Genomic DNA, 16,897 nt, shown 5'->3' with positions numbered 1-16,897 from the left:
GGAGGGGAAAAATCAGCCAGGGTTCGTGCTTCATGCAGACCCAATAACCGGCTCATTGGTAGCACACACTCCTCTGAGTCAGAAGGTTGTGGGTTCAAGTCTCACTCGAGACTTGAGCACAAGATCTAGGCTGACACTCCAGTGCAGTACTGAGGGAGCACTGCACTGTCAGAGGTGCCGTCTTTCAGATGAGATGTTAAACCAAGGCCCTGTTCGCCCTCTCAGGTAGATGTAAAAGATCCCATGGCACTACTTCGAAGAGGAGGAGGGGAGTTCTTCCCGGTATCCTGGCTAATATTTATCTCTCAACCAACATCACTAAAACAGATTATCTGATCATTATCATATTGCTGTTTATGGGACCTTTCTGTGCGCAAATTGACTGCCATATTTCCTACAATACAACAGTGTCTGCATTTCAAAAGTACTTCATTGACTGTAAAGTGTTTTGGGATATCCTGTGGTTGTAAAAGGCGCTACATAAATGCAAGTCTTTTCTTTTTACTGGACAGTGAGCATGTCAGATAAGAACACAATTCGGCTGTGATCCTCTCCACAGTCAAATATATGACTTGCACTTACTGTCGAAACTCATGTGAGGGATGGCTTTAGGTGAGATGCTGGAAGGCTGTCGGTGCCCATGGAATCGTACCCAAGCATAAGTCAGTGACTTCAGAAGATGAGGGGAGAAAATTTGGAATAAAAAAGATGGATTTATGTTTCATCAGCTCAGGCTGTCTCAGTCCAGTTACTAGTGGACCAAGCTCACAGCACAAACCTGTCCTTAATTCACCATTATTTGAAAGAACAGAAGGTGCACTCGGTTTCTTCAAAAAAAGGAGGTTTTATGCACAACATCAGCATTGTGTAGTACTTGACACAACTGATTAGATGTAGGCATTAAGGGGTCCCAAACCTCAACAAAAAGCCCTCTTTGTTATCTGAGCTAATGGTAAATAATGGGCAGGTGTGCGCTGTGGTTCTGGCACACTTAAGAAAGAAAGACAAATCGGATTGAATTTTTTGAAGAGGTGACTAAAGTAGTGGTTGGGGAATGCCAATGGATGTTATTTATATGGACTTCCAGAAGGCATTTGATAAGGCCCCACATAAGAGACTGTTAGCTAAGATAGAAGCCCATGGAATCGAGGGAAAAGTACAGACTTGGTTAGGAAGTTGGCTGAGCGAAAGGCGACAGAGAGTAGGGATAATGGGTAGGTACTCACATTGGCAGGATGTGACTAGTGGAGTCCTGCAGGGATCTGTCTTGGGGCCTCAATTATTCACAATATTTATTAACGACTTAGTTGAAGGCATAGAAAGTCTAATTTCTAAGTTTGCCGATGACACAAAGATTGGTGGCATTGTAAGCAGTGTAGATGAGAACATAAAATTACAAAGCGATATTGATAGATTCGGTGAATGGGCAAAAATGTGGCAAATGGAATTCGATGTAGACAAATGTGAGGTCATCCACTTTGGATCAAAAAAGGATAGAACAGGGTTCTTTCTAAATGGTAAAAAGTTAAAAACAGTGGATGTCCAAAGGGACCTAGGGGTTCAGGTACATAGATCATTGAAGTGTCATGAACATGTGCAGAAAATAATCAATAAGGCTAATGGAATGCTGGCCTTTATATCCAGAGGACTAGAGTACAAGGGGGCAGAAGTTATGCTGCAGCTATACAAAACCCTGGTTAGACCGCACCTGGAGTACTGTGAGCAGTTCTGGGCACTGCACCTTCGGAAGGACATATTGGCCTTGGAGGGAGTGCAGCGTAGGTTTACTAGAATGATACTCGGACTTCAAGGGTTAAGTTACGAGGAGAGATTACAGAAAGTGGGGTTGTATTCTCTGGAGTTTAGAAGGTTAAGGGGTGATCTGATCGAAGTTTATAAGATATTAAGGGGAACGGATAGGGTTGATAGAGATAAACTATTTCCGTTGGTTGGGGATTCTATGAGTAGGGGCACAGTCTAAAAATTAGAGCCAGACCTTTCAGGAGCGAGATTAGAAAACATTTCTACACACAAAGGGTTGTCGAAGTTTGGAACTCTCTTCAGCAAACGGCAATTGATGCTAGCTCAATTGCTAAATTTAAATCTGAGATAGATAGCTTTTTGGCAACCAATGGTATTAAGGGATATGGGCCAAAGGCAGGTATATGGAGTTAAATCACAGATCAGCCATGATCTTATCAAATGGCGGAGCAGGCACGAAGGGCTGAATGACCTACTCCTGTTCCTATGCTCCTACTTGCATTTATATTGTGCCATTCACGACCTCAAGATGCCCCGAATCGCTTTACAGCCAATTAAGTACTTTATGAAGCGTTGGAAACGTGGCGGCCAATTTGCGCCCAGTAAGGTCCCACAAACTGCAATTAAATAAATGATCAGATCATCTGTTTTAGAACAAGTATCCTAGGGTATCTGTCAAGTACAACCTAAAAAAAGCATGTTTTGTTTTCTATAATAACCTGAGAGTTTTTCTATTATCTTGTATGATAAAATTAAGTTATTTGGGAAAAAATATATATTACTGGAAACTTTTAAAAAGAAAATGAAACATAACTGTTAGTGATAGCAATGCAGTCTCTTACTAGGTGAATTTAGATGATCATTATAAACCAGTTGAGCTTTGCTGTGGCGGTTTGTTATGTCACCTGAGTTCTTGATTAGGTTATTATATAGTATTCACTCCCACGCAGTAGCTATTCTTTATCGTGTGTATTTGGTACATTGGTATTTTTGCACTGGAGATTAAGTTCATGAACAGACTCGTAAAAATCAAGGATGTCATATTCAGAATATTTTATGCAGTTTGGGGTCCCTTATTTTCCAAAAGAATCTCTCCAATCATGTTTCCACCCCTGCCAGACCACCAAAATGGCTCTAGCAAAGTCACAAATGACACCATCTGTAACTGTGACAGTGGTGCACTATCCCTTCTCATCCTAACAGCAACTCCTCAGGAGTTCCCCATCGATCCATCCATGACCCCCTCCTCTTCCTTATTCACATGCTGCCCCTTGGTGATATCATCCATAGACATGGGATCAGCTTCCACTTGTACCCTGATGACATGCAGCTCTACATCTTCACTACCTCTCTCGACCCCTTTGTGACCTCTGTGCTGTCAGAATGTGGTCTGGCAATCCAGTCTTGGATGACCAGCAATTTCCTCCAGCTAGCTATTGAGAAGACTGAAGCTACTGGCTTTGGCCCCCGCTACAAACACTCTATCCTCACCACTGACTGCACCCACCCAGACCATTAACATCTTCAATGTCCTATTCGACCTCGAGCTAAGCTTCCGACCATATGCTCTCTCTACAACCTCCATAACGTTGCTTCCCTCTCACCTACCTCTTTGACCAAGCTTTTGGTTAACCCTCCTAGTATCTCCTTTAGTTCAGCATTTATTTATTTTTTTGAATATACCTCCACGAAGAGCTTTGGGATGTTTTTCTACATTAAAGTCAAATTGTTGTTAACGTGTTTTAAACAGAATAATTTGCGTTTTCTGCATACAGGAGTTTTTCTGTGTATTTTGTTGTATTGAGCATGTTTATCCAGTGTTACAGAATCGAATATTTGAATGAAAAGATTGAATTAATATTTGAAGAGTGAACTAATTACAGTAACCAAGTTTCCTTGTATTTGATATTTACAGGTAACCATGCCTGGGATCCATTCAACAACCAGTCCAACGGTAACTTTAGTGCAGTTGCCTAATGGACAGACTGTTCAAGTCCAAGGAGTTATCCAGGCAGCTCAATCATCAGTTATCCAGTCACCTCAAGTCCAGACTGTCCATGTAAGTCTCACTAAAGTACCTATGTGCTCCGAGGTATACACTCTATTTACCTAAATATAAGCCACACTTTTCAAGCACTAGGAATTAGTTTAATTTGAGGAATAGCCCATATGTAAGTTATTTCTGAATTATTTTCCTGGGGATATTGCTCAAATTTGGGGCAGAGGGTGGCCAACATGTGGGAAAACAAGCTTCCAGCTTTCTTTTTCATGTTTATTTTTTATGATTTGTTTGTTTTAGTAATTTTTCTAGTTGTGGTACATCCAAGTTTTACAGGTGCTTTCCATTTTTCTTACTTTAGAAAAAGCTTGACCACAAATTCAGCAACTTGGAGCACGCAGATCTGAAGCAGATATCTTGACCCTTTTTCCTTATTTTCAGTGTTTTAATGGTGTTACTGAAACAAGCAGTAGTTCTATATTTTCGTAACAGCTTTCGGTGAAACTCACAAGGGGCTGATGCAGTATTTTTTTAACATAAAGCTTTATTTCCTTCAAAGACATACTCATCTAATAAAATCATGAATTTCCTTTGCTCTGAATTTGTCTTCCCTCTTTAAAAGAAAATGGCTCAATAGGTGTCAACTTTTCTCCTAAAATACCCAGTCTTTGTCTCCTCTTAAATTTGCCCATTATATTCCTTTACTGTAAACTCACGTATATTCTCAAATTAATGTACAGCAGATATACTCAATTTGTTTGACTGGAAGTCCGCTTATCAAAAATGTTAATAAGTTTGGGTTTCAGAGTCCCAAATATTTGATCTCAAACCTTGAATAATTGATCTTTGACCATTGCACAAAAACAGACACAGTAAGACCACTAATGTATCTGTCGTACTTGACCGTAAGGTAATATAAAAACTCTTAGAGAGTCAAGCTAAACACTTAACAAATTGGATAGCATACCAGAAATTCCCATTCCCTACATCATGAGAAAATAATTCACAAGAAGCCATTCAGACATATCACATGGTGAAACATTTCATTTTCTACCAGGACTTTACTATGAAATTGCATGACATTTCAATGCAAAAATAACCATCTCACATGATAAAGCTGACACGCAGCCAGGCTTAAAACATTTTAAACTTAATGGCCAGTCAACTATTTTTTAACAGGGGGCTGGTGGGAATTTATATGTCTGGACTTCAGGCCTAACCAACATGTTCAGTGCCCACCAACACCTATTTCACAGAACTGAGAACAATTGTGCTGCATCGTTTCTCTGGTAAAAAGAAAGACTTGCATTTATATAGTGCCTTTCATGACCTCAGGACATCGCAAAGTGCTTCACAGCCATTGAAGTGTACACTTTTGAAGTGCAGTCACTGTTGTATTGTAAGAAACGTGGCAGCCAATTTGTGCACAGCAAGCTCCCACAAACAATGACCAGATAATCTGTTTTTTGTGATGTTGGTTGATGGATAAATGTCAACCTGGACATCAGGTAATTATAGTTGGCTTAATGCCAGCTGCTTCTAATGGCAGTGGCACTAGAGAATGAGCACAGCTAGGGTGTAAGAGTGGTGAACAGCTGCCACAGTCCAGTTGGAAGAACTCTGCAGTGCAGATGTGGACCACAGTCCATCATTTGAGTAGTCCCGGTGTACAGTATTGGTAATAAATGCTTGTCAGGTTTGTCGGTAAGATTGAGAGGAGGAGATGGTTGGATTACACAAACATTCGGAATTACTAGAGCAATTGCTAGCATGAACAGAACGGAAAGAGTTGATAAAACTATTGAAACACTGTTGTTTGAACAGTAGGTGACTCACTTCCCTTAGTTACGAAGCAACATGCATTCCCTTGTGTGGTTTTCCTGCCTGTTAACAAAATAAATTTGTCTTGAAATTACCTTTGCACTATTAGCATATGAAGTTTCTTGGTCTATTTTCAAATGAGTGAACACCTTTAAGATATTGGTTAAAAGAAGCACGTTAAGCGTGCTCATAGAATAATACCAGGTAGCACAATTTCAGCGCTGTTATATCATCAGTGTCTACATTGGGCATTTCCACATCACTTAAAGCTCGGTTCCTTGCAGAGTAATGCTTTTACCACAACAAAATGAGACTTTCATCCCATCAGGCCAGGCTGAATTCTGTCCCAGGTCCCAGAAATGAAAGGGTGGTATTCATCCAGTACTTAATTGGACACACAAAATGTGTACCATAAGGTTAAATTGCTTTAACACTTGCATTTTAAATTTTTTCTCCATATAAGAATTTGCATGATGCTGTTAACACAGCAAAACATCCCTAGATGTTTTACAAAGCGGATGCAGGACATCAAGGAGAGTTAGGGGATGTGAACAGAGGTAAGTTTTGAGGAAATTGTTGAATGTGGGGAGTAAAGTAGAGGCATGGTAGAGGACTTTAGGAAGGAATTTCCAGGTTGCTATGGTGTGATGACTGAAGGTGGACTGGAAGTCGGAGATTTATTTAATTGCCCATGCAAACATATTTCAGTTACATGCTATTATATCAATTTTTATTTTAATCAATGACTCTGATCCCCCAATTTGTTTCTTATAATCTCTGCATTAATATACATACATTTCATTTTAATTTCCCTTGTTTGGACATGTTTTTCCTTTTTTACCTTCCCATATTTTTTTTAATTATTTTGTCCTGTTTATCTTCCTTCTACTTCCTTATTACTATATACATAATAAACCCAGTTAAGAGCTAGCTAGTCAAAAATTATGATTTGTTAGCAGAGGCAAGATGGAGCCATGACCATGGAGGGATTCATAGACCAGGATGAGGATGTTGAAATCTGGATGCTGGAGGACGTTGTGTACAGTAATAAGGGAGTAGAAAGAAGTTAAACAAGACAATGTGGTGAGTGGGATAGGATGCAGTTGGCAGAGTTCTGGATGGGTTAGAATTTGGGAGGCCAACGAGGAATGGATTGGAGAAGTTGAACCTGGTGATACTTCAGAGGTGGAAGTAGGTAGCCTTGATGATAGACCACATGAGCATTGATGCTTAGCTCAAGGTCAAACAGGACATCAACGTTGCACATGGTCTAGTAATGAATTGATAGACGTAAGTATGAAAGAAAAGAGAATTGCAGGGAGTAGATAGCTTATTATATGCAGTATAATTTACAGTAAAGGATTTAAGCTTGTGGGATGTTCTCACAAATGGTGAACAAATCAAATTAGAACTGCATACTTTGTGAGACCCGAGATGTTAGGCAGTAATTGTTACTGTAGTGATTCCCAGGAACTGACTGCACCCCTCTCCTAAAGCTGGGCGAGGTACTGAAGAGCTTTACCTTGACATACCTTGAATTCCCCTTCCCACAGTTTTGGGGGATGGAGGAGGGAAATATCTGAATAATCCCAGAGATTTGAATTGGCGGGTGGATCTGTTGGAAGGAAGAGAAGAAAGCTGCTTTCTTGCCACTTATGTAACTGCCCATCACATGAGACCATGCATCAGCTGGCAGTATGAATAGGGTGACAGTGTTTCTGCTCCACCTTCATATACATTCATTAGGGTCCTTTGAGTTTTGGATTTTAACTTTAGTGTACTCAAGGTTTTACACTTATGGTAAATTCCACTCAAATATAATTTCTTCAAATCACGCTGAATATACTATTAGAACACAATATGCTTCACACACAGTCTGTGCAGTTTAGGTTACGTGTTGAATTGTTATATTATTCAGTCAGCTTAATAGCAGTCTTAATGCAGCAAGAAAAGGATCTCCATTGGAGGTCTAGAGTAGAGTTAAGTGGGCAAGTTCACTGGTTATCTCAGTGATTGATTTAACTTCCTTAGATATCATAGACACTGTGGTCAGGCCAGAAGTTTGTGCAGCATATGAAAGGAGTTTAGTAGGGCAACCAGTACAAGAGGATCTCCAGGTGATGGTGGGAGGGGTCTTCGAGTATAGTGAAGTCTAATGGTTAACTCATGGATTTCGGTCAGATGTTGAATTATCATACCACTGCGTCATCTTAGTGGTAATTTTAATGCTACAACATGCAATGAATTGTTACCTAATCCTGATGTAAATTATAGCAGTTTACCACTGATAGTACCTCCTGCTTTAAAACTGCTACTCAGAGGCAGCTTGAGAATGGATGCTTTGAATAGAACTCGCCAAGCTATCACGTGAGAGGGCGTTCCATATGAAAATGAATTTCCCAGGCTGCTGTAAATAATAAGTTCTGAAGCATTCTCGGAGGCATGTAAACTATTTTCTCTCCCATTTGGGAAGTCCTTAACTGTTTTGACACATCTCCTGTTGGGCCAGTTGAGATGAGGATCTGCAGGAATAAACTCTATGGCTCAGAGCTGTATGTTTTGATGGTTGTATGGGGTCTATTAGTTTTCTTTTAGTTTGCAAGGCTCATGAGGGGGTTGAAAGTAGGGAGTCGACCCAAAACCACTTTGCTGTTAGAGTGATTGTGTGTGTAAATCAGAAGACCTCCCTGGTGGTTCACTTTGGTAGCACTCTTGCCTCTGAGTAAGAAGGTTGTGGGTTCAAGTCCCACTCCAGAGACTTGAGCACAAAATCTAGACACTCCAATGCAGTACTGCGAGAATGCTGCACTGTCGGAGACACCGTCCTTTGGATGAGACATTAAACCAAGGCCCTGTCTGCTCTCTCAGGTGGATGTAAAAGGTCCTGTGGCACTACTTTGGAGAAGTGGCCAATATTTATCCCTCAACAAACACCACTAAAGCAGACTATCTGGTCATAATTACATCGCTGTTTGTGGGACTTTGCTGTGCACAAATTGGCTGCCGCTTTTCCTACATTAGAACGGTGACTATAATTCAAAAGTACTCAATTGGCTGTAAAGTGCTTTAGGACGCCCTGAGGTCATGAAATACGCTATATAAATGCAAGTCTTTCTTTTTCTTTTTACCTTATATAGAGCATACAACAGGATTGGTTAGAAAAATACCACTGGCCAAATTGTTAGTTTTAAGGTTCTGGATTCCATTCCTAGCCTGACCTCAGCTGGGGCAGCAGTTGATGTTGAACAATAGGTCTCGGGGGGTGGGGGGGGGGGTCCCCTAGACTAGTGAAGATATAAACCATCCATGGTTCCAGTTGTGCTTGTAGTCCGTCCTTGGTCTGAAAACTACAGTTTCAGTTAATAATCTATTATTGTCGGAGTGTTTACCTTGTGGCTAAATTGTAAACTGGAAGTAAACAACAAGGTGGGCAGAAAACTGAAACTTTTCTTTATTGCAGATTTCCACGATACCAGAAAGTGAGGACTCCCAGGAGTCTGTGGATAGCATGACTGACTCGCAGAAACGTAGAGAAATTCTATCAAGACGGCCTTCATACAGGTAACAGAGAACTTATCATCTATTCTTTCTGTAACAGACTTATTTCCAGATTACACTGCCGACTCCTAAGTAACCTTAACCCAAAATGCTGTCCTCCACTGCAGCAGCTTCTTTCATAGGAAGGAGAATTGCCATAAGCACAAATAGACAGTAAGATAAGCACCATTCATTTTCCTGCTTCCCATTTTGAAAACAAATTAGAACAGGCTAATTGAAAAGTTGCTCAAGTTAGCTCCCTTATTGGCCTAGTGGGCAAAGGAAATGCCTGATGTACTGAACCATGAAGACAAGAAAGGTTCTGGATTCTGTTCCCTGGGGCAGCAGTTGATGTTGAACAATAGCTCTTGGGGGTCCCCTAGACTAGTGAAGATATAAACCATCCATGGTTCCAGATTTTCTGTCCAGCAACCTCTGTTTATGTGTGGACATCAGGATTGAGCTTGTCTGTGATGTCATCTTTTGTACTGTCCACTTACAAACCAGCTCTTGCTGTCTGGGCTCAAAGATGAAAAATGGTCGCTTTACCAAGATAACGGATTTTGCGACATTAACATTAAGTTAAACAGCAGCCAACAGTAAAATTTATTTACCCAGCAGAGTTATATTGGGCCCAAATAAAAATTGAGGGCTTTCCCAGTTTTTAAGTGTCCCCAGCGCTCTCTACTAGAGATTAATGGGGACAGAGAATCCAAGCTCTCTCCTTTTATATTCTGACCTGAATTTGCTTTGATTTTAATTTTTAACATTAGATTGTTTGACGATTATGAAGACTCACAAGTAGAACCTCCTAATTGACCAGACTAGTGTCAATTATAGAATGTCCCTGCGCCGCTCCATAGCAAACAGCTGTGGCGAAAGGAGGTTGGCTCCAAACCCTTGAGATCTGCTCCAGAGTTTTCTTCTCTCTCTGTGGCATGGTTTACCAGGGCTGGCTAATTCCAATGTGGCTCCTGGAAGTCATGGCTCCCACTGATTGTATTGGAGCCGCCCACTGCAGCTGATGTCACTGGAATGGTTAGACATGGAGAGAGCGTCAACTTGAGGATCTGCATGTCAACATCAACAGTGAAAAATAACTCGAAGAAATTACAAGTGAGAGTATTAATTTCTAATACATTGACAACCTGCATTTGTATAGCACCTTTAATGTAACAGAAGTGTTATTAATCAAAATTTGACATTGAGCCACATAAGGAGATATTAGGACAGGCGACCAAAAGCTTAGTCTAAGAGGTCGGTTTTAATGAGCGTCTTAAAGGAGGGGAGAGAAGTTTAGGGAGGGGATTCCAGAGCTTAGGGCCTAGGCAGCTGAGAGCACTGCCACCAATGGTGGGGCGAAGCGAATCGGGGATGCAGAAGAGGCCAGAATTGGAGGAACGCAGAGTTCTCGGACTGCAGGAGATTACAGAGATTTGGATATTGAAAGGGCTGATTGGAAACGAAAAGTTCTCCCTCTTCTTTCCCCTTCTTCACAGCCTCCCTTTAAATTTAATAATGCTCGTGCTAGACCTGGCTCCCAGCCAGTCAGATGCATCTATTTCTAACATAGATTGCTAATTCAGCTTGGAAATGTGACGTGCAGTTTTAATTACTAACCAGGATACATGGAGAAGAGCCTTGTCTGTATTTGACTATAATCTACTGTTTGTTCACGCAGTTTGGCAAAAGGTCTCAGAATATAACATTGTTAGTCTCCTAATGACTACCTTTGTTGGAACACTGCAAATCATTTTCTCTGGCTGCAGTACACTGTAATAATGTAACGCACATTTTTTTAATGTAAGCAATATCATTAATCATCTGTAGAAAGAATGAAGTTACATTTATGTAATGAGTTGCCACATCCTCAGGACATCCCAAAGCACTTTGCAACCAATGGAGTGCAGTCACTATTGTTATGTAGGCAAAAGTGGCAGCCAATTTTCACATAGCAAGATCCCACCAACAGCAAATGAGATGAATAACCCGTTAATGTTTGGTGGTGTTTGAGGAAGGAATGTCATCCACAGATTACACCTGTAGTTATAAAATAAAGGCCTTCAAATAACATTTATAAACATTATTGATAAAAGGTGAGAGTAGGTTGAGAAATCGTCTTTCTTTAATGAGACACATGTCAGTACTCGTCTTGTCAGATATATATCTAAATGTTCCATTTTATACAAAAGATTTGTCCCTCTCTTTTGTATCAAATACCATTCTCTGCTGGGGAGATTAAGCAGGTAACCAGCTCTGAAGTCTCTTTCTGTCCTTCTTCATAACCAACCACTAAGAGGTGTGCAAAAAACACTTTGTTTTTTTTCCTTCTAAATTATTTCCCCAATCACCTCTTTGTGATGTCCTGGCTGAGATTGGAGATTGGTGTCCTCCCACTCCAAAATTCTAATTGACTATTTGATTTATAATGTACTCAACAACAATAACTTTCATTTATATAGTGCCTTTAACATCCCACGGCACTTCACAGGAGCATTATCACAAAATTTGACACCAAGCCACATAAAGAGATACTAGGTCAGGTGACCAAAAGCTTGGTCAAAGAAATAGATTTTAAGGAGCGTATTAAAAGAGGAAAGAGGTGTAGGGAGGGAATTCTAGAGCTTAGGGCCTAGGTAGCTGAAGACTTGGCTGCCAATGTGGGAAATCAGGGATTCGCAAGAGGCCAGAACTGGAGGAACACAGTTCTTGGATGGTTACAGAGCTGGAGGAGGCTACAAACATAGGTTGGGACGAGGCCATGGAGGCATTTGAACACTAGGATGAGAATTCTAAATTTAAGCCGTTACTTGACCGGGAGCCAATAAGCACAGGGGTGATGGGTGAACTGAAATCTAATGATACTCAACCAGAAAAGAAATTAATTTAGAGCAGTTTACTGCCACCAAACAGTACTTCCGGTATACACTTTGTCCAGTAGCTTTCTTTGATTTTTTTTTTGTTCTGAAATGCTGTTAAAAGTTATACATGGTTAAATGTTTGGTCAGTCAAGCATGAGCTATTTCACTGCTTTGACTACATTTCTAGCTTGGCTTGAGTCTGTTTATTGAGAGATTTCCTTGGGTGTCCCTAATCAAATTGTCTCATTGCATTCCCTTTTAAGGAAAATCCTGAACGAACTGTCTTCTGACACCCCTGGTGTGCCAAGAATCGATGAGGAGAAATCAGAAGAAGAGTCTGGCCCGACCGTTACTACAATGACGATGCCAACCCCCATCTATCAGACCAGCAGCGGACAGTACAGTATGTACACATCCCATATCCTGGCCTTACAAGAATGCTACCATTTCACTGCAATGAACCAATTATCAGGGCTGGGAACTTTCCTTTCCAGTTATATGGGGAAAACTATGCCAAATTGCTGGACAGCATTGCTTTATGACGTTTCCTACATTACAACAGTAACTACACTTCAAAAGTGCCTCGTTGGCTGTAAAGCGCTTTGGGACGTCCTGTGGTCGTGAAAGGCGCTATATAAATGCAAGTCTTTCTTTAAATCTTTTTACATAGAATTTACAGCACAAAACAGGCCATTTGGCCCAACTGATCTATGCCGGTGTTTATACTCCACACAAGCCTCTCAAACTACTTCATCTCGCCCTATCGGCATACCCTTCTATTCCTTTCTCCCTTATGTACTTATCCAGCTTTCCCTTAAATGCAGCTATGCTATTCACCTCAACAACTACATGTGGTAGCGAGTTCCACATTCTAACCACTCTCTGGGTAAAGAAGTTTCTCCAGAATTAATTGTTGGATTTATTAGTGACTATCTTATATTTATTACCCCTAGTTTTAAACTCCCCCACAAGCGGAAACATCTTCTCTACGTCTACCCTATCAAACACCATCAGAATTATAAAGACCTTCACCAGGTCACCCCTCCGCCCTCTCCATTCCAGAGAAAGAGTCCCAGCCTATTCAGTCTTTCCGGATTGTTATAACCTGTCAGTTCTAGTATCATCCTCGCAAAACACCTCTGCACCTTCTCCAGTACCTTCACGTCCTTTTTGTAATATGGAGACAAGAACTGTGCACAGTACTCTTAAGTGTGGTCCAACCAAGGTGCCATAAAATTTTAACATAACCTCTCTGCTTTTCAATTCTATTCCACTAGAGTATGATTGAGATTTTTGAAATGGTGATGTGAATAGACTCAGCCCAGTTGATAGGTTATTTGAAATGGATAGGAATGAGACCACTCCCATGCATATAAAATCCGTAGAGACAGTTAGGTTAGATTAGTGTTGTTCAGTACAGTAGCCAATAGCAACGTGTGGCTAATTGGGAATCCAGAAATGTTTAATTGCATTTCTGATTAGTAAATAAGAAATGAGTAATAGACAGCACGTTGGGCATTTGGTCTCAATGCTCATATTCACACGACGCAGCATATCCACTTCAACCTTTTTATACGTTTCTTTGAATGCTGCTGAGTAATAACCCCTGTGGGCCAGAGATCAATCACTTTCATTATTTGTGTTTAGAGTAACAATTATGCATTAAATGAGAATCAAGCCCAGTAGTGGTGTTGCTCTTCTAAGGTGTTCACCCTCCATTTAATTTCTGTGGCTGTTTCGTCTCGACATGATTTTTTTAAAATCACTTACTTAGATCGTTGGGTAAATGATGTCACCATCAACTCCCAGTTCCTGTGTCAGTCTCCCCCTGTTTTTGTACCGAAACTGATACTGTAGTGGCAAGCTTTACACAGGAACTGTGAGCCCTCAATTAACTTGATGAGAAAAGGACATTCACCTGATCATAGCTCATTCCTCTAGATTTATCCACAGTATTTACCAGGAGAAATATTCATCTCAACTTGAGCAGTGAGTTAAGTGCTCTTAGATTGTTCAAAGATGCGGACAATGAACACAGTAGAGAAGAGGCAAAAATAAAATACTAAACTGAATGGTTCCACACCTTTAGTTTAGTTCCCTTCGAAATTTTTAACGCCTGAGGCAACTGATGTCTGGGAACATAGTTGGTTGAGACTATTCTAGGACTTGAGCTTCATTACAGTACTGAAGGAGTACTGCATTGCCCAAGGTACCATCTTTTGGATGAGATGTTAAACTAAGACCCTATCTGGTGGTTCAGGGGTGTTAATTATACCACAGCACTATTCGAAGAAGAGCAGGGAGCTCCCCCAGTGTCCTGGCCAACCTTCTCTCAACAACGACCACCAAGAACAGATTTAACTTGTCATTCATTTTGGTGCTGTTTGTGGGACCCTGCTGTGTGCAAAGTTGCTGCCACATTTGCCTACATAAATGTAGGGCGTGTCTGGATTATGATGCACCAGACAACGCATCTATATGGGACAGGCTAGGTGGACCAGTGGGCCTTTTCCTGTTTGTCATTTTCGTATGTAACATCAGTTACTACATTTCTAAAAGCAATTTGTTGTATGTGAAGCGTTTTGGGGTGTTTGTGAAAGACCTGATAATGCACTATATAAATACAAGTCTTCCTATACTCTAGTTCTAATTGAGCATTGCTTTCTAAACCTTTGCAGGCCTTAATCTTTGTCTTATTAATTATGAAGTAATCTATTTGCATGACTCCAGTGTGGTTTCTGCTTCAGATTTAATCTTTTGCACAGCAACGCCAAGATATTTACAGTACCACATTTGGTACAATACCTTATGAATGCAGACCTAGAGGCAGGAGGTTGTGTTGAGATTTTCACAGCCATTATATCACTGAAACTTCTATTACACCGTGCTTCTCTCCCTCTCCCCAAAAATTAGAAGCAACCAGTAACTTTGGAAATATAGAAGAAAGTGCCAGCTTATCCAGTAGGTCTGGTCAGAGGAAAGCTAAGTACAGTTCATTGTGTAATTGTGTTGTATTAGCCAAGGTGGATAATCATGTGACAATACTGTCGCAATCCACCGGTTGTTGTGGGCTTTCATGGCCACTGCAGTACGACCTTTGGGTGGTCAACATTCATTCATCTTATTCAATTTTCTTACAGCAACAACTTGCATTTATATAGCGCTTTAAATGTCCCAAGGCACTTCACAGGAGCGTTATCAGACAAAATTTGGCACAGCACATAAGGAGATATTAGGACAGATGACCAAAAGCTTGGTCAGAGATAGGTTTTAAGGCACGTCTTAAAGGAGGAGAGAGGTGGAGAGGTTTAGGGAGTGAATTCCAGAGTTTGGGGCCTAGACAGCTAAGGTACGGCTGCCAATGGTGGGGCGATGAAAATCGGGGATGCACAAGAGGCAGGAATTTGGAGGAACACAGAGTTCTCGGAGGGTTGTAGGAGGTTACAGAGATAGGGAGGGGGAGGCCACGGAGGGATTTGAAGACAAGGATGAAAATCTTAAAAGGATTGGCACAAATGCCTGAGGGGTGTCACTTTCAATCCTCCAGTAGTGCAGCTCTCCTTAAACCAAGCCACTTCTCTTCAGTCAGTCCACTTCAGCCACACTCTTGATTTCTCAATTTGTGCGTGAGAAGGGAGTTCAATGATGAATGAAGTACTCTGTCAGCTCCTGCTGAGAGTGAGCAGTCCAATGCTCAGGACATTTCACTGATGCTGTCAGTTTGAAGCACCAGGGACAGGACTTCATTGAGTGATAAAGATAAGGTCTCCCCTCAGCCTGTTTATTTTTATCCCTCCCTGCTATATGCAGCCGTTCAAGAATAAATGAAACTTATCTGTCGAGAAAGCCAATGAGCAAAGATTTGTAGAGCCTAAGATTGGAACTAGGGTTCCACAAAAACCCTACCAGGAACAATGCTAGTCAGTTTTTTGTGTTAACAGCCAAGAATATTATCACAAAATGATTCTGGCCTCTTGCACATCCCCAATTTTAATCGCTCCACCATTGGCGGCTGTGCCTTCAGCTGCTCAGGCCCTAAGCTCTGGAATGCCCTCCCTGCACCTCTTCTTCTTTAAGAAGCTTCTTAAAACCTACCTCTTTGATCAAGCTTCTGGTCACCTGTCCTAATATCTCCTTATGTGGCTCAATGTCAAATTTGTACACAGAATTACATAGAATTTACAGCACAGAAACAGGCTGTTTGGCCCATTTGGTCTATGCCGGTGTTTATGCTCCGCAAGAGCCTCCTCCCACCCTACTTCAGCTAACCCTATCAACATATCATTTATATGAGAAAAAAAGTAAAATATAACAAATCTTAACTTTCTGAATTATTTGTGGAACTTTTTTTTTAAACCTCGCTTTTCATTTAAAAAAAAAAGGTGTACCTTTCATAAACTAATCCTGGAGTAGTAGTGGTAGTTTTCACCTACACGCTTTTCCCTTCGAAAATAGTGTTAAGTAGTGGAAGGATTAGCAGCCTGATTAACACTCCTTCCATGGACGTAACCACCTTTAAACCAGCCAATATGGTGGTTAGTCTGGAAGGGGAGGCACGCACACCCACCAGATATAAGTATCCCACTGGATGTCAACCCAGAATTCAGAGCCAGAGCTCCAGTCTCCATTCACTGGTACTGTCTGGAGCAGGATTTGAACCCTGCATCTTCAGCCTTGGGGTTCGCTCAACCTGGAGTTGAAAATTCTATTCTGATTTTGATTTTATCTGATAACGCTCCTGTGAAGCACCTTAGGATGTTTTACTACATTAACGGAGCTATATAAATTCAAGTTGTTGGTATTGTTGTTACAGACTGAAGTTGTTATTGATAATAAGGTTGCAGAAATATTGCTCCCAAATGCAGATCTTCTAATATTGAGGAAGAGAGCTCAAATGAAATTTCTCCCCCAGCCCAAA

General features: G+C 40.9%; 2 protein-coding genes across 5 annotated transcripts in view; one reads left to right on the top strand and one right to left on the bottom strand.

The window, feature by feature from the left end:
• mettl21a (methyltransferase 21A, HSPA lysine) overlaps positions 1-16,897 on the bottom strand; it is a 61,451-nt gene that overhangs the window by 5,157 nt on the left and 39,397 nt on the right. The window lies entirely within an intron of this gene.
• creb1b (cAMP responsive element binding protein 1b) overlaps positions 1-16,897 on the top strand; it is a 63,651-nt gene that overhangs the window by 38,021 nt on the left and 8,733 nt on the right. For all 4 annotated transcript variants that reach the window (XM_067988082.1, XM_067988083.1, XM_067988085.1 and 1 more), the window contains 3 exons: positions 3,677-3,820; positions 9,042-9,142; positions 12,243-12,382. In XM_067988082.1, the coding sequence (XP_067844183.1) occupies positions 3,677-3,820; positions 9,042-9,142; positions 12,243-12,382 (385 nt within the window). The remainder of the gene's footprint in view (positions 1-3,676; positions 3,821-9,041; positions 9,143-12,242; positions 12,383-16,897) is intronic.

This window comes from Heptranchias perlo, chromosome 7 (genome assembly GCF_035084215.1).
Source record: "Heptranchias perlo isolate sHepPer1 chromosome 7, sHepPer1.hap1, whole genome shotgun sequence".
NCBI lineage: Eukaryota > Metazoa > Chordata > Chondrichthyes > Hexanchiformes > Hexanchidae > Heptranchias > Heptranchias perlo.
Note: the sequence above shows the minus strand (reverse complement) of the source record. Positions and strands in the feature narration are given on the sequence as shown.